At 37.9% G+C, this 18337-nt stretch overlaps 1 protein-coding gene across 3 annotated transcripts in view; it reads right to left on the bottom strand.

Annotated features, from left to right (window-relative positions):
* TPST1 (tyrosylprotein sulfotransferase 1) overlaps positions 1-18337 on the bottom strand; it is a 45745-nt gene that overhangs the window by 10817 nt on the left and 16591 nt on the right. For all 3 annotated transcript variants that reach the window (XM_037506779.1, XM_037506781.2, XM_037506780.2), the window contains exon 3: positions 10314-10512. In XM_037506779.1, the coding sequence (XP_037362676.1) occupies positions 10314-10512 (199 nt within the window). The remainder of the gene's footprint in view (positions 1-10313; positions 10513-18337) is intronic.

Here is an 18337-nt window from a genome sequence, read left to right as displayed (position 1 = left end):
CAATATAATCCAGCTATTCCAGTTCTGGGTACATATCTAAAAGAATTAAAACAGAACCTCAAAGAGATATTTGTACACCCATGTTCATAGCAGCATTATTCACAAGGAGGAAGCAGTATAAATGAATGGATAAACAAAATGTGGTATATAAATATAACATATTAGTTTTTAAAAAGGAAATTCTGTCACATTTACAACATACATGAACCTTGAAAACATTATGCTAAGTGAAATAAGTCAGTGATAGAAAGACAAATACTGTATGATTCTACTCATAGCAGGTACCTAGAGTAGTCAAATTCAGAGATAGAAAGTGGCATGGTGATTGCCAGGGGCTGTGGGGAAGGAAAGAATGGGAGCTGTATAATGGGTAGAGTTTATTTTGCATGATGAAAAAATTCTGGATATCACAACAACATCAATATACTTAATACCACTGAACTGTATGCTTTAAAATGTTAAAGATGATACATTTAATGTAATTTTTATCGTGATTAAAAAAAAATCAGATCCATGTTAGTTGCAGATCTAAATGATAAAGGCAAAGCAATAAAGGTTTTATCAGATAACATAGAAGAACATCTTTGTGGCCTTGTAAAAAATGGTATGAAATGGAATAGTAAATGGTGTAACATAAACACTAGGCAGCCAGCCCAGGCTTTGAGCAGGTGGAGGAAGTCTGATCACACTAACACCGATGAATAATAAACAAGGCCCTGTCCTTGTAATAGAGGCCTAGGGAAGAAGGGAAGGGCACCATACCTAGTACAAGAATCTGCACATACACACAATATTGTTTTTTAAACAAAAACTCTTGCTTTAAAACTGATATTCTTGGGCCTCCCTGCTGGCCTAGGGGTTAAGTCTCAGTGCTATCACCACTACAGCCTGAGTTCGATCCCCAGTCAGAGAGCTAACCCACATATAGCGCAGCAGACCTCTCCTGTCTTGCCCACCATTCTCCTGTCTCGCCTGCTGCTTCCCTCAGCAGTATATTTCAGTAAATCCACCTGTTCTGCTCCCCACTTTGTCTCTGATGAATCCTCTCACCCCCACCCCTGCACCTCTAGCCTACACCCCAGTTCTTCTATGCAAAACAACGACAGAGATTCTTGCCCCCTGATGCCTGAATGAGTGTTGGACACTGATGCTATTGGATGTACCTGGGTCAACATTACCAAGAAGTTGACAACAAACTCTGGGGGCTGATGTGATGAACACCAAGAGGATCAACTATGATGGGCTATTCTGATGGACTGTTTGTTTTTGTTTAGCTTATTATAAAAAGACCAGCTCAAGATGAGATGGCAGAACAGTCCCCCTGTGCTCTCAGACCAATGGTCATAAGGGCTCTTAGAGATTCAATTTCTGTTTCTACTTACTGGCCTTTTTGCTAGTGACAGGTGGCAGAACTCAGGCCTATTCCCAGTAATATGTGGACATGAAAGAGCCAGACTGCCGGCTTAAAAGCAAGAAGCCTTGTGTTGCTCAGGACAAAGGAGTAATTTAAAAATGGGTGACGTTAAGAAAAGCAAGAAGTTTTTTGTTTAGAAGGGTGCCCTGTGCTATACCATGGGGAAGCGAGAGAAGGACAAGTTTGAGCCAAATCTACAATGTCTGCTTGGATGAAAGGCAGGTTAAACTACTGGATTCTCTTATAGGACAACAGGAGACATGGATAGAGTACTTTGAAAATCCGAAGAAGTATACCCGTGTCACAAAAATGATCTTTGCTGGTATTAAGAAGTCAGAAAGGGCAGAGCTGGTTGAGTAACTGTTGGCACTGTCTAATTTATTACAAAACAGAAGTGTCTCATGACTTTTTTATGTGACCGTATTTATTTATTTTTATTTATTTATTTTTAATAAATTTTATTTTTATGTTCCCCATACAATTGCAACCCCCTTATTTTGACCCCAATCCCTCCCCTCCCCGCCCCCTACCCCCCATAGAGTGTCTCTGGTTCATAGTTTTTTGTTGATTTTGATTTTCACTTTCTTATAGTTATTCATTTTCCTGGTCCCTTATTTAAGTTTTCTAGATTCCTGCTACGAGTGAGACCATCCGGTATTTTTCTTTTTCTTTCTGGCTTATTTTGCTGAGCATGATCCCTTCCAGTGCCATATGTGACCGTATTTAAATTGAGCTGATACAGCAGAATTCAGATAGTGAATGGTTGGTAGCATATTTTTGTTGGACAGTCCTGATTTAAATAAGATTGACTTGTGGTTAAATTAATATGATCAGCTTTTTGAATTCTGCTAGTAATTCCAGTTCAGCAAATACAATCACTGTTTCTCCACCACAGATATGACTAGACTTAATGAGTGATGTGCAATTTTTCACAGAGATGGTAAATGCCATCTCAAAACCTGCAGATTAGTTTATATGACTAGTTATGTTAGTGTGGTTAGAGATTGAGGAAATCCCTTTATTGCAAGAGTCTTGCCAGAACAAGGCTCACTTGTGTTGCAAGCTGTGTTCATTGACCTGGTAAAGGTAAAGGATGACAATAAACTGGCAATTTCCACTTTATCTTTTTGGTCTTAGCTATATAGGCCAATTTAATTAAAATTTACTGTCCTAAAATTTTGTCTTTTACTTAACAAAAGCTATTTTACATGATTTAGGAATAACAAAGAATATTGAACACACAAAAAATAATTAGACACAAAGAAAAAGGTTACTAAGGTAGGCATTACAATTAAGAATTTTTATTCTTAAAAAGACAGAACCTAGGGCCTCCCTGGTGGTACAAGGGGTTAAGCACCACACTATGAAGCAATCTGCAGCCTCTGCAACGCAGGATCGATGCTGGCCAGCCAGGGAGATTCCCACATGGCATGACAGACCTCTCCTGTCGCACCTGCTGCTCCCCTCAGCAGTGTATTTCGGTCCATCTGCCTGGTCTGTTCCCCACTCTGTCTCTGGTGAATCCTTTCACCCTCCTGCACCTCTGGCCTGTACCTCAGTTCTTATATGCATAAATAAATAAATCTTTAGAAAAAAAAAAAAAAGGGCCTCCCTGGTGGTGCAGGCGGTTGAGCACAGCGATGAGAAGCTGTCCGCAGCCTCTGCAGTGCCAGTTTGATCCCCGCCAGCCTCGGAGCAACGCACATGGCGAGCAGACCTCTCCTGTCTCTCCTGCTGCTCCCCTCAGCAGTGTGTTTCGTCAGTCTGACGGTTCTGTTCCCCACTTGTCTCTGGTGAATCCTCTCACCCTCCCGCACATCTGGCCTATACCCTGGCTCTTGTATAAATAAAATAAATCTTAAAAAAAAACAAAAAGAGGGCCTCCCCGGTGGCGAAGCGGTTGAGCGCTGGGTTGCAAAGCTGCCTGCAGCCTCTGCAGCGCCAGTTCGATTCCCGGCCACCGGGTGAGGGTCCCACATGGTGTGCAGACCTCTCCTGCCGCCCGCTGCTCCCCTCAGCAGTGTACTTCGTCATTCTGCCTGCTCTGCTCTCCCCTCTGGCTCTGGTGAATTCTCTCACCCTCCCGCACTTCTGACTGTGCCCAGTGCTTGTATAAATAAATAAATAAATCTTAAAAAAAAACAAAAAAAAAAACACAAAAAGATTGCTGTACGAGGGACAGTGAAGACCAGCCTCTGAGACAATGGATGGTACTCATGGTGAACTCAGTGGTAGAAGGCAGAGCTTTCAGACTCTACCCCCTGGTTAGGGTTGACAGGAAAAAGGGGCGGTGCTGAAACTCTGGGCAATTAAAAAGCGGAGAGAATGAATGAATTAAAAAATGAATCCAAAGAAATTACCAAGAGTGTAGCAGACAGATTAGACAGGACACATGAAAGGGATTAAAAGATCTGGAGAGGAGAATGAGACAATTTTATATTCAAAAACTGGAGCCCATTGACAAATTGGAGAGAATGGAGATGAAATATTCAAAGTGAAATGGCTGAGAATTTAACAGAACTAATAAAATACAGGAATTCACCTAGCACAAGTACACAAAGCAAAATAAGTAACAAAAGCTAGAGTTTTATTTATTATATTAAAATTATAGAATAAGAAAGCCTACTTAAGATTTTAGATGTTAAGTACTTGTGAGCAAAGGAAATAGCAAGTATGTACATAAATACGAGTAAATACTGGCTATATATAAATGGTTAAAGAGCTAAAATACTCAACAACAGCACCATGATCATTAAAAGGGCAGTGACAAGAGGTACTATGTTTATGCGGGATTTAAAATATTGAATGCCTTTAGATTTGATCAAGTAGAGTTGAACAGTAATATTTATTTTTTTTAATAAAGCATTCTTTTTTTTTAATGATTTATTTATTTATACAAGCACTGAGTACAGTCAGAAGCGCGGGAGGGTGAGAGAATTCACCAGAGCCAGAGTGGAGAGTAGAACAAGCAGAGTGATGAAGTACACTGCTGAGAGGAGCAGCAGGCGGCAGGAGAGGTCTGCGCGCCATGTGGGACCCTGACCCGGAGGCCGGGGATCGAACTGGTGCTACAGAGGCTGCGGGCAGCTTCACAACCCAGCGCTCAACCGCTGCGCCACCAGGGAGGCCCTGAACAGTAATATTTAAAGCTAACAATTAAAAGAATAAATAAGGGGGGCCTCCCCTGGTGGTGCAGCGGTTGAGCGCTGGGTTGCGAAGCTGCCTACAGCCTCTGCAGCGCTGTTTCAATCGCCGGCCATCGGGTGAGGGTCCCACATGGCGCGCAGACCTCTCCTGCTGCCTGCTGCTCCCCTCAGCAGTGTACTTCATCAGTCTGCCTGCTCTGCTCTCCGCTCTGACTCTGGTGAATTCTCTCACCCTCCCATGCTTCTGACTGTACCCAGTGCTTGTATAAATAAATAAATAAATCTTTAAAAAAAAAAAAAAAGAATAAATAAGGGGCCTCCCCCGGTGGCGCAGGCAGTTGAGCGTAGTGCTGTGAAGCTGTCCGCAGCCTCTGCAATGCCGGTTTGATCCCGGCCGGCCAGCAAGGGTCTCACATGGCGATGCAGACCTCTCCTGTCATGCCTGCTGCTCCCCTCAGCAGTGTATTTCATCAGTCTGCCTGTTCTGTACCCCATTCTGTCTCTGGTGAATCCTCTCACCCTCCCGTGCATATGGCCTATACCCCAGTTCTAATATAAATAAATAAATAAATATCTTTTTTAAAAAGAATAAATAAGTATAACTTCTAAAACAGTGTATGAAAATGGAATTTTAAAATCAGGTGGAAAAAAAAGAGGCAACAAGAGCACAAAAGATATGAGAAAATGAAAAAAGCACTGAAAATATAGTTTAAAAAAATAAGGGCTCCAATCTGGAGTTAGGAGGACTAGTAAAGATATGTCAAAGCTTTGTTCTGCCTTTTTTGTGGCTGTGGGTAATCTGGGGTTAAGGAATTGGTAAGAATGCAGTCTACAACCAATAATATACTCACTGAAAATTTTACCCATTCTTTAGCATGGAGTTTTTTCACATCTTTATTTTTAATTTTTTTTTAAGATTTATTTATTTTTATACAAGAGCTGGGGGTACAGGCCAGAGGCGCGGGAGGGTGAGAGGATTCACCAGAGACAGAGCGGGGAGCAGAACAGGCAGACAACCGAAAGACACTGCTGAGGGGAGCAATGAGCAAGACAGGAGAGGTCTCCCTGGGCGGCCAGGAATCAAACCTGCGCTGCAGAGGCTGTGGACAGTTTCACAGCACTGCGCTCAACCCACTGCACCACCAGGGAGGCCCACATCTTTATTTTTTAATAATGTTCATTTTTATTAGGGAATCTTCATGGATTTTTTTGTAGGTACTTTTAGAAGCTATTTCAGGTACTGGTAATTTGACACCAAGCTCACCTACAAGTGTCTTCCATAGTTTCAGCTGAATCACAGCAGGGTTAAAAAATTACATCTAATTATTCCAGATTATTATATTATTATTTTAATATTTATAAATAATGGATTTTCTAAGTTAAGTTGGGCATTACTGTTTTGTGCAATCATTTATGGATGTTCAGAAGCAGGCAAGAAGATCCTGGTCTCCTGAGAGCCTATGGTAGTTGCCACCTCGACCTTCTGGTGGATTCAGATTAGGCAGTACATTTTCAACTTTGGTTCTCAACTTTTCTCCCACCCCTCTGGGCCCTGCCCAACCTCTTGTTAGTGTTTCCTGTCAGGAGGTGCCTTGGATTATTCGTTCTCCTGGAAGCTCTGTTCTTAGGCCTTGCCCTATTTGGCTGAACTGGTGCCACAAGGTTGGTTTTGGAGTTGATCAGCAGTGCATATTTTTGAAATCTTTTTCTCTTCTACTCCTCCTTCTCTATTCCTCAAACCTCTCACTGATTAAAAATCTTTAAGCACACTAGTGTTTGATTCCATTGCTTTTTAAGCACATGGGTAGCATGAACCCTGCAACAAACAACATGGATTTTTTTCTTTTAACAGTATGGGGTTCCTGGGCACCCTTTGATTTTGCCTGGTATCAAAACAAAAAGAGGGACTATTTCCTGTAAATGAACTATGTCTCACATAACTGTGGAAAGGGCAGAGATGAAGATGATCTTCGTAAATAATTAGAACCTTGTGAACATTCAGGGAGAAATATATGGAAGGCAGTTGGAAATAATGAGTCTAGGACCCAAGAAAGAGACCCACTGGGAGATACAGATTTATGATCATCAGCAAATAGTTTATAATCAAAGCCACATGAATCCATGTGCTTGATCAAGGAGCACATAAAATAGAAGTCTTTAATTTGATGGATTTTGGGACATCTATGAATCCACTAAAATTGTGGGTAAAATTCTGTGCACACATGTGACTGTATTTCTGAATTAGGGACCCACAGGTTTTTCAGAATCTCAAACAGGTCTGTAAATCTAGTCGCTTCCCCTATAAGGGAGGGAGAAGGCTAAGGAAGCAACCAAGAGGGCACTAGAACTAAAATGCACTGCAATTTTGGGATTAGAGTCAGTGGGGGAAGGTACGGAATATGTTAGAATTTATCATCTTCCAATTTATCATCTGAGTCACAGCAACTGTGAAGTACATGAGTTTTTGTTCAAAATTGGGCAATATGTCCCCAAAGTAAGCTGACTCAGACACCAATACTTTTAGACTAACCCAGAATTGTATGAAAACCAACATTTTTAGGCCTGGAACTTTGGATTCTATATTCCTGGTCAAAATGTGAATGTTTTCCCACACCCACTCCATAACTAAAGGGAACAATCCACTGTCTCTGGACACACTCTCATGTCAGTGTGCACAATCAAAGATCAGTTTTTAAGCATTTCTTCATGAAACTACATGATAATCAATGCTAGATATGTTAGCAGGTTTGTTTTTACAGACAAAAATACTTTGAAGACACACAGGATTTGGATTACAAGAAAGCCTATGAAATCCAACCCCACAAAAAAAGAATGTCAGCTTGTGTGCATTACCACAAAAACGCAATTGCTCAAAAATGCTATTACAGTATACACTCTATCTTTTCTTCCTCAAAATTATTTGTCACTTTAGAGATAGAGATAGGAGGAAAAGCTTTTTGTTGTTGTTTTTTTCCCAGTGTGCATTCTGAAACCCTGTCAAAAGCCACAAATTGTATGAAATAAATTCCCTAGTCACATGGACTCAAACCACAGCATTCTTCCCAACCTACCATTCAAGCAAGCCAAGAATAATTTAGAAAGCCAACTTGCATGTAGGAAAATTATAATGTCTACTGCTTGGGAAACCTCTAAATATCATTTGTACAAGTACCTTGGTTTATAATAACCATTTCAGTATTGTACAAAGAAGAAAGCTATTAATTCCCAATTATCAAGAAATTACAAAAAACACTAATAGAATGCTAGCCTGATATATACTTCATCTTTAGCAGAATACAGTTTCCAACACTTTAACACATATAAAACATTTTTAAAACTTAAGAGATGGTTTATAAAAGAAGATAACATGCAAGTAATAACTGGAAAACATTCAACAATATTAATGATGCCTATTAAAATTAGCAAAAATCTAAAATAAAATTACCTATATTATGCTGATAGTTCAAAAGATTTTAAAAAATAATTTATCAGGGCCTCCCCAGTGGCGCAGTGGTTGACCGGTGGGTTGCAAAGCTGCCCGCAGCCTCTGTAGCGCAGGTTGGATCCCTGGCCACCAGGCAAAGGTCCCACACAGCGCGCAGACCTCTCCTGCCGCCCGCTGCTCCCCTCAGCAGTGTACTTCATTGTTCTGTTCCCCGCTCTGAAATCTCTCACACTCCCTCGCTTCTGACTGTACCCAGTGCTTGTATAAATAAATAAATAAGTAAATCTTTAAAAAAATAATAATAATTTATCAGCCTACATCAAGCAGTTTAAATATTTTAGATACTTTGACCTGGCTTAATTACACTTTCATTAGTGAAATCTTAAAAAAAAAGAAAAAAAACTAAAATGTAGTATATATAAAAGATGTTCATTGTAGCACCATTTGTCAAAAACTGTAACAACAAAAAAAATAGATTATAGGACATAAACTATGGAAAATAAAGTTTATTTGCTTATTCATTTATTCATTTACTACTGTGTTTCAGAAAGGATTTAAGGTAACTCATAAGCTATATAACACAAAAATTATGTTTAAAAAGCATATGCTTTTTATGAATAATAAGAAGGATGTGTTGTATACAAAATTGTGTGTTCCAAAAGTAAGTTTGTAAGATATGTAATCTTGCCTTTGTTTAACAGCATGCAGAAAAAGAAGGGAAATCCATCAAAATATTAGCTATGGTATATATCTGGGTGGTAATATAAGTGGATCTTCATTCTCTTATCTTTTAAGTTTTATAAGTTTAACACGATAAATTTATATTTTTAAAATAAAATTTTTATAGATGAAAAGTATAAAAAGGACAAGGATTGTTTAACAACAGAAAAAAGGGCCTCCCCGGTGGCGCAGCGGTTCAGCGCTGGGTTGCGAAGTGCCGGTTCCATCCCCGGCTGCTCCCCGGCCACCAGAGGAGGGTCCCACATGGCGCGCAGACCTCTCCTGCCGCCCGCTGCTCCCCTCAGCAGTGTACTTCGGTCCTTCTGCCTGCTCTGCTCCCCACTCTGGCTCTGGTGAATTCTCTCACCCTCCCACACTTCTGACTGTACCCAGTGCTTGTATAAATAAAATAAAATAAAACAAACAAATAAATAAAAATAAAATAAAAACAGAAAAAATTTGCCTTAATATGTGATGGTCTTACAAAACAACTCTTCCTATATAGTTATCATTGAAGTAAAAAAGGAAAATGAAGTAATGCCTAAGAGGAAACAATCTCCAAGGAAACTGGCCTCATGAAATATAGATGTGTTTGTCAATTTAGGTATAACATGAAAGACAGAATAAAGAGAAGATATATTATGAGGCTGTGGGGAGGTGAGCACACTAATATAAACAAGAGGATACCAGAGAAAGGAACAGAATTTTAATTTTGAAATCAAATAGCTAATCAATGAACTTACGCTAACATGATTGTCTTGCCCAAACTATACTTTCAAAAAAGGAATATATCTAGAGACAGAAAGTAGAGTTGAGACTGCTAGGGCTGGGGGGAGGTGGGTGAGTAATGAGCAGGAAGATGGATAAAGATGGGTGGTGACAGCTGTACAACAGAGTAAATGTACTCACACCACTGAATTGTACACATATAAACTGTTAAAATGGTAAATTTCACTTTATATCTTTTATCTCAAGAAAGAATACATTGAGGATTCAACTGGTAAAATATATATTCAGATTAGATCTCCGAATTTTCAGATTTTCTGAAGCTATATTACAAAGATGTGAGCACAACTTATTTAAAATAAAAAGCAGTAGTTATACTTTAATCACAACTTTCTCTCAATCAAGGGTAGTTTATTAAACCTGCTTAATTATCCCACTAATGTAACCAATGTATAGTTTTCAAGTGTCAAGAAATCATGACTCAAGTAAACAATGGTTTAAAAGGAAAGGAGCCATTCAATTGAAAAAAAGAAACTAGAAGTAAATGTCAGGTCACTGGTAATTCTGGTATTTATGCAAATTTGTTGTAATCTGTTATGATAATAAATCTTCCCCCAATTAAACCACATTCCTAGAAATTGGGCAAAATATATTAAAGAAAAGTCCCATAGCCCTGGCAAGAGCCACCGTTAACTTTAAGATGCAAGGGGAGAGTTCTGATGATAAACCATTTTACTAATAGAATTTTTCAAACTTAAAATAATTTTATTTAACAACAAAAAAAAAACAAAGAAGAAAAAACTTTGCTTTTTTCTAAATTCCATATACAGTTTTCTCAGTACACTTTAAAAATCTCACTTACCCTTCTAGTGTTTTCAAGGATTTTGGGATCAGGTTTTCCATAATTAGGAGGATTGGCATAGGGGTCATATCCAAGTTTGGCAAGCATGGGTGCAATCACTGCCATGTCTTGTAAAACATCTGGAGGTATCTTCCCAACCCATTTTGATAGAGCTGCCACATTGACTGGCTTGATGACTTGGTCTGTAGATCTCTCCACTCTGAAAACAATATAGTGAATATAAATATTTACTCAGAATACAAAAAAAGTGTTAAAAGATCACTGAAAATTATTTTCGATAACAGTAAAAATTGTAAATATCTGGATTATAAAGCTATCAAGAAAAGGGTATTAATCAGCTTAACCCTATACTAGACTTTATTTTAAATGTTCTAAACTTTGATAACAATTACTAGCAACCTCAGATTTCCAGAACAAGGGTGAACTGAAAACATCTGCACAAAAATAGTGACACCTTAATTAAAACATTCAGAAAAATTAACAAGGATAAGACTACTTAGAAAAAGTCAGTCAACTTATTTGAAATATACCAAAAACAAAAAAAAGCAAATAAGATGAATTGATTAATAATAAGAAAGAGAGAAAAGAAAAAGAAAGCTAAAACAAATATAGTAAAATATTAATTATAGCTAGTGGATACAAGTGTTTCAATTTTTGGTATATTTGAATTTTTTCATAATAAAATATTGGAAAACACCAAACCATAATCCATTAAGAATATAAAATATTCATTTGTTCTACTTTTCTGCTGACTTTCTGATGAATCCTATTTTCTAAGGAAGAAAAAAAGTGCTGCTTATAATTTTCAATTTTAAAGAATTAATGTATTCCTACTCCTGATATGGAAATTTATTTTAAGCTTACAGTGATTATATTCACTATATTTGAATAAACAGATCATAATCTTAGAATAAACTATATATAAAATGACATCTGGATTTAAACTGAATCTCATTTAGCAGATTTTGGACAAATGAGCATATATAAGTGCTTAGGAGAATTTTTATATCATAATACATAAAAAGTCATTTAAATACAGTATTCAAATAAAAAGCAAAAATCCTTTCTTTAAGAATATAACCTCTCAGTAGAGACAATCATTATCTGATGAGGACTGTCTCATTATCTGATGAGGGGCACAGTTCCTAAAACAATAGACAAGAGGAAATAAAATGGTTCTTCCTTGCAAGTCTGTGAGGCCACTAACCCCAGGGTTTTTTTCCTGACTCAATGACTACAATCTTTTTTCCCTTCTTAAATATTTCTCGAAGATCCCACTTATCCCACTGCACTCTTCACTCTACACATTTTCTCTAAATGGGTTCATCTCTAATGACATTTACTACACATTTTTAATTGTGTAAACAACCTCTGGGTTGTTTAGGCCAGGATCAGTTAATACTAATTGCCCCATCTTATTTATTAATAGCATATTCCACTCACTCTCATAACTGTTTAAGTTTGTATGATAAATTATATGATCACCTTCCCATATAACTACACACATTTCAAAACTAAAATGGTCCAAAACTGGATCCATTATCTTCTGCTCAAAATTTACTGCTCATTATGTACATCTTGATAAATGGCACTATCACTTATGCACAAGGCAAAGCCAGATATGTGGGATGGGGAAAGGGAAAAGATCTCTCCCAGGTTATCTAGTATTACAGACTTTATCTCTGAGTAGGACAATGTCTCTTCCATTCCTACAACCACAACCTTAGTTCATCTCCCCATTGTTTCACACTCAGACTACTATAAAAGGCTCCTAATTTGCATGTATTTAAATAGTTGGATTCCTTGCCCAACTATCAATCATTCCACCAGAATACAAGGAGGGTTTATGACTCATTAATGTTAAATTTTAGTACCCTCTAGTCTCACTAGGACCTTAAAACATAGTGCCTGTCAGACTGGTATATTTCAGCTTTCACAGCCCAGTCATAGCCCTGCAATGCAAGAAGATATCTGTGAACCAGCAGGTTTTCTCCCCTCCCTCTGTAGCATTCACAGTAGAAGACACTCAGGTTTCCTTTCCTCTGTAAAACTCATAGTGGAAGGCATTCCTCCTCAGGGAATGGAACAATGCCAAAATCTTGAGTGACAGAGGCAAATATAATCCTCTAGGTCACATATTTGAAAAGCATGGACCTTCTATGAGTCTTAGTTAAACACTACAGTACAAAGGGCTGCCAAACCACAGGCCAGAACTATAATACACAACTACGACAGAAAACCAAATCCTTAACCTAAAGCATTAGGGCTGGAATGGACATGCAAAAAGGAATGGTTAAGAGTACACAGTCCATACAGTTAGACTTATAACAGTAAAACAAAGGAGGAAATACCATTAAAAGTAATTTTCGGGGCCTCCCTGGTGGCAGAAGGGGTTGAGACGCAAACTATGAAGCTGTCCACAGCCACTGCAACACGAGTTTGATCCCTGGCCAGGGAGATACCCACATGGCACTGCAGACCTTTCCTGACTCACCTGCTGCTCCCCTCAGCAGTTGATTTCAGTAGATCTGCCTGTTCTGTTCCCCACTCTGTCTCTGGTGAATCCTCTCACACCCCACACCTCTGGCCTGTACCCCAGTTCTTGTATGCATGAATAAATTAAAAAAGTAATATTCAAAGACTATTTCATGCTCAGAAAATGTGAAAGAGGGGCCTCCCCTGGTGGCGCTGCGGTTGAGCACTGGGCTGCGAGGCTGCCCGCAGCCTCCACAGCGCCGGTTCGTTCCCCGGCCGCGGGTGAGGGTCCCACACAAAAAAAAAAGAAAAGAAAAGAAAATGTGAAAGAGGATTTTAAAATGTATAAACAACAGAAATTGAATTTTGTAAAAATGTTATATATTATACATGTGTGTACAGAACCACATCAAAATATTAGTAAGTGGTATGACTGTGATTTTTGTTTTCTTACCTAACTTTTCTGTATTATCTATGAAAAATAATTTCTTTTTCAACCTATGTAATAGGTGGGACACAAAATCAAAAAGAAAAATCTTCACTCAGAAGTCCATTAACTAATTCAAACTCAACATAGTCCAAACTGAACCCCTAATTTTATCCCTCAAATGCCCCAAATCTACCATACCAACAGTCCACCCCACCTCAGTTGAAAGAAACTCCATTCTTCTGGTTTCTCAGGATAAAACAATCAGAAACTGGAGTTGCCTTCTAACTTCTCTTTTTCTCATTCTCCACATCCAATCTATCAGAAAATCTATCAACTCTACCTCTATATCCAAATACGACCACAACTCACTTACTCCACTGCTACTCCCCTAGTCCAAGCCAACATTATCTCTTGACCAGATTTCTACAATATTCTCTAAAATAGTCTCCCAACTTTTTTATATTCCTGTGATCTCTTCTCAGTTACAGAAACCAGAAAGTCTTTAAAAATACAAGTCAGAACGTGTCACTTCTTTGCTCAAAATCTTGCAACAACTCCCCAGGTATGCAGTCCAAGACCTGAAAATGAAAGGGTATCTGAGAAACCACAGAACGTTTTTTTAATCCCACCAAATCATCCCCTGAAAACAAAGAAACCAGATAGCAAAAACCAAAACCACATGAACATTTAAAACAAAAAGATATGACCATATAGCCCCATAAACCCCAAAATACAAGTGGGTAAGGACAGCCAACAACAGCCACAAAACCTGCAACAGGGCATCTGAAAGACTAAGAACTGGAAAACACCTAACCAGCAGACAGCCCCAGTCTGAAAATCACAGCAGACCTACTTGAGAACAGCTGTTGAAAGTAGAGGGATTCACCAAATTTTTCTAAACAAGTGATAGTTACAATGGTTTGTCATATTAAAATTCATTAAACTAATGTTTAAAGAGCCCTTATAAGATATTCTGACTTCCACACACTCCCACCTCCACTCTGTTCTGGCCCCACTGATCTCTTTGTAGTTGCTTGCCTACACCAGGCAAGACATTTTTACAAAGGCTATTTCCTCTGCCAGGAACACTCTTTCCCCAGATATTCATGGCTAACTCCTTTATTTCCTTCAAGACTTTCCTCAGATCTCACCTTCTCAGCAAAAGTACACCCTACCCCTCAAAGTTTCCCGAGTTCCCTTTATTCTCCTGAGTTTTTCCCAAAGCATTAATACCTTTCTCATATACTATATATTTTTCTGAGAGATTTTCTTTTTGTCACCTCCCACTGGATTGTAGGCTCCCTGAGGACAGGAAATTGTGTGTCTTGTTCACTTGCTCTTGCTCTCCTCTAGACCTCTGCAAGAACGTCACTTCACCCATGAGGATGTCTCTATTTCTATGCTGCTACCTATTCCCTGCCTTATTTCTCTCCACAGTACTTACTGACACATCTGATAAACTAAATGTTTAGCTTTTCTTTTTTTCTTTATGCAATGTTTCCCAAATACTAAGTTCCATGAAAAAGCGATTCCTCTAGTTTTGTTAACTGCTATAACCCTAGCACGAGAACATTACAAGGCACATAATGGGTCCTCAGTAAAAACATGCTGAGTATCGTATTTAAGTAGCATTTTTTCTATTCCTTCTTTACAGTTTTTTTATAAATAAAAACTGCATATTACCAAGAACTTTTACAGCACTGAATAATTGTCTCTATCGATATTGTGAATTACGCGACAAAACTTTTCTGGCATGAACTATTCTTTCATTTTTGAAATGAAAACTATTTGATGATAAGTTTATCAATCTTTGATACATTGATGAATTCTGTTTACTTAATATTTTATTATTTTAGCCTCCACATGCATAAGAAAAATGATCTGAAGTTTTCTATAATTTCTACTTGGTTCTGTGACTAAACCAGAATTTGATAAAACAATCTGGAAGATGTTTTACAATGACCTAAAATAGTTTAATAGCATCTCCTCCCAAAAGATTAGAAATAATCAGTTGTGAATCATCTAGGCCTTTTAAAATGGTATCTTTGTCACTGTTTTCATGTCTTTCACATTCATAAACCTGTTTGTTTTCCATCTATCATGAAAAAACCAGCTATTATTTCTATATTTAATACAAACGTACTTTTGTGTGGTATTCTCATATAATCTTTTCATTTCTTTCTCATCCATTGTGATATATATTTGCTCTTTTCCCTTTATTGATATTGCAAATGGTTTACCTTTTTATTGTCTCAAATCATCAATTTTACTTTTTATTTAGCCTTTCTACTATTTGTCTCTTTTATTAACGTCAGCTTTTATCTGTGTTGACTTTAGGAGCCAATATCATCACTCCTTTGTATAAGATATCATACCACTATTCTAAATTCCTGTATGATTTCAGATGATTTCTTATTGTATTCATTATCATTTATCATGAAAGATCCATCTTGATTCATATGCAAGGAGATTCTGCTATTAAAGTACTGAGGAGGGTCTCATTAGGAAGGACTATGGGCTTCAAAAGCAGCATTAAAACAGTGGTTCTAGAGACATGATTAGTTGAAGACTAAACAAGAAACGTAGCTACTTAATTTAAGGTCACTGAAAACTTATGTGTGTCTTGTCTTGTGTGTGAACATTCCTGCTCCACTCCTACCTTCACTATATGTTCTTGTAGGGGCAGGAATTTTTGCCTATTTTGTTCACAGCTGTATCTCAAGTCCCTACAGTGGTAGCAGTCACATAAGAGGAGGTCAATAAATATTTGTTGCATACTTTAGTAAACTGGAGAAATCTGTTTCTGATTCTTCAGACAAAATCAGCATTTCTAGGTTTAGGTCAATAGTAAGAACAAAATCCAGACCAAAATTTAAAAATGTCCTTTCCTCTGCTTTCCCTTCCTGTCCCCCCTGAACTGGTCACATTGAGGTTTGTATTCCTCAGTTCCTTGAACCCTGTGGGGTGAAAACAGCTCTGTTGTGGTATTGTCTGTTTTATTTTCTCTGTGTAGCAACCTCTTGGTGTTTGGCCCTTGTGTTTTGGCATTCTTTTCAAGAAACGGATTTCATTTCTATTTTGTGGCATAAAAGTAGTTGTAAAAACACTGGTACTTCATTTCTCAAAAGTTCCCTCACACGCTCATTCTGCTTTGGTCCTCCAGCTGAAAGAACAGAACCAAGCAGGTTCAATATTGGTAGTAAATTCCCTGACTTCAACAATAGCACATGTGACAAAATATTTAAAATTACATAAAATCAAACAATCAGCAGATACATTTAGACCTAGATTATACTTTTATCTAGATTATAGATAGTTAAAACAAAGATAAATTGTTTTAACTTCTTATACATTTATTATGGCTTTTGGCAGGTACAAATAATGAAATATAGTTGAATCTCCTTCCATAGTGATTGAATTGTATAGTATTGTTTGCACAACTTTGACAGAGAAATAAAATATATATTTCTTCAAGACACTCTTTCATAACAAGGAATACAAATAAAACCTCAAAAATAGCAACTTTTAAAAAGTGTTTAACTCAAATTTTTATGTATACACTTGTGTATATTCTAGTCAGTACCATGAAGAAAACCACTATTATAATATGTATCAACAAAGATTACCTAGTTTTGAACTTTGTAAACAGAAAATTTGATTATAAACTTGTTTGTGTCTGGCTTTTGTAAGTGAAACATTATCTGTGAGAGTCAATCATGTTGTATGTATCAGCAGTTCTTTTTTAATGATGAGTAGTTTCTCATTACAGGAATAGATCACATATAATCACGGACATTTGGATTCATTTCCAGTTTTTGGTTATTATTATTATGAATAGTGTTGCTATAAATGTTTGTATGTCTTTTGGTGTAATTTTCTTTAGTGTATAACTTCTTTCTTTTCTATATACACCCAGGAGTGCACTTGATGGGTCATAAGATAGAAATATATTCCTAAGTCGCTAACAAATGGTTTTCCCAAGTGGCTATACTAACTCACCCTCCCACCAACAATGAGTTCCAGTTGCTTCATATCCTTGCCAACATTATGTACTGTTCCATTCATTAAAATAACCATTCTGGTGGATATGTAGGCATTTCTCACTATGGTTTTTTTTTTTTTTTAGATTTATTTATTTATTTATACAAGCACTGGGTACAGTCAGAAGTGCGGGAGGGTGAGAGAATTCACCAGAGCCAGAGCGGGGAGCAGAGCAGGCAGAAGGACTGCAGTACACTGCTGAGGGGAGCAGCGGGCGGCAGGAGAGGTCTGTGCGCCATGTGGGACCCTCCTCCGGTGGCAGGGGAGCAGCCGGGGATCGAACCGACGCTGCAGAGGCTGCGGGCAGCTTCGCAACCCAGCACTCAACCGCTGCGCCACTGGGGAGGCCCTCTCACTATGGTTTTAATTTGTATTTCCTGTTGACTATTAAGTCTACCTTCTATTAATTTTTAATTATTAATAAAATGGTGATTAGAACTCATTAATTTATTCAATAAATATATAGTGAATGAATAAGGCAGGACTCCCGAGAAGTGGAGAGAAGCATGGCTTTTTCCTTACTGTCTTGAAGGAAGTGGTCTTTAGAAGTCCTCCCTTCTCCAGGGACCAGCTTGGCCAATGCTGAGTCAACCTGTGGAGCTTTTATCTATGTTCTTTGTTTTTTTAATATGAACTTGAGTTTAGTGCTCCATTTCAGCCTGAAGGACACCTGTTAGCATTTGTGGTAGGCAGGTATACTGCTGAGTAATTTTCTCACTTTTTGTTTGTGGGGAATGTCTTCATTTTTGAAAGGTATTTTGGCACATATAGAAGTCTTAGTTTACTTTTTCCCTTTCAGCAATGAACATCCCATTCCACTGTCTTCTGGAATCCATGATTTCTAATGCAAAGGCAGCTGCTATTCTTACTGAGGATCCCTAGTATGCCATGAGTCCTTTTCTCTTTGTCTCTTTGTCTTGTGTCAGTTTATAATGTGTTGAGGTATGGAGCTCCTTGGTTTTACTCTACATTGAGTTCAACAAACTTCTTGTATGTTTTTCATTGGGGTTTTCAGTTACTGTATTGTCAAACATTCTTTCTGCCCTGTTTGATATCTCCTCCTTTTAAATTTTGGAAA

Source organism: Talpa occidentalis, unplaced genomic scaffold (genome assembly GCF_014898055.3).
Source record: "Talpa occidentalis isolate TD23 unplaced genomic scaffold, MPIMG_talOcc4v2.1 talOcc4.12, whole genome shotgun sequence".
NCBI classification, from domain to species: domain Eukaryota; kingdom Metazoa; phylum Chordata; class Mammalia; order Eulipotyphla; family Talpidae; genus Talpa; species Talpa occidentalis.
The sequence above is the reverse complement of the archived record's forward strand: the minus strand, read 5'-3'. Positions and strand labels throughout refer to the sequence as shown.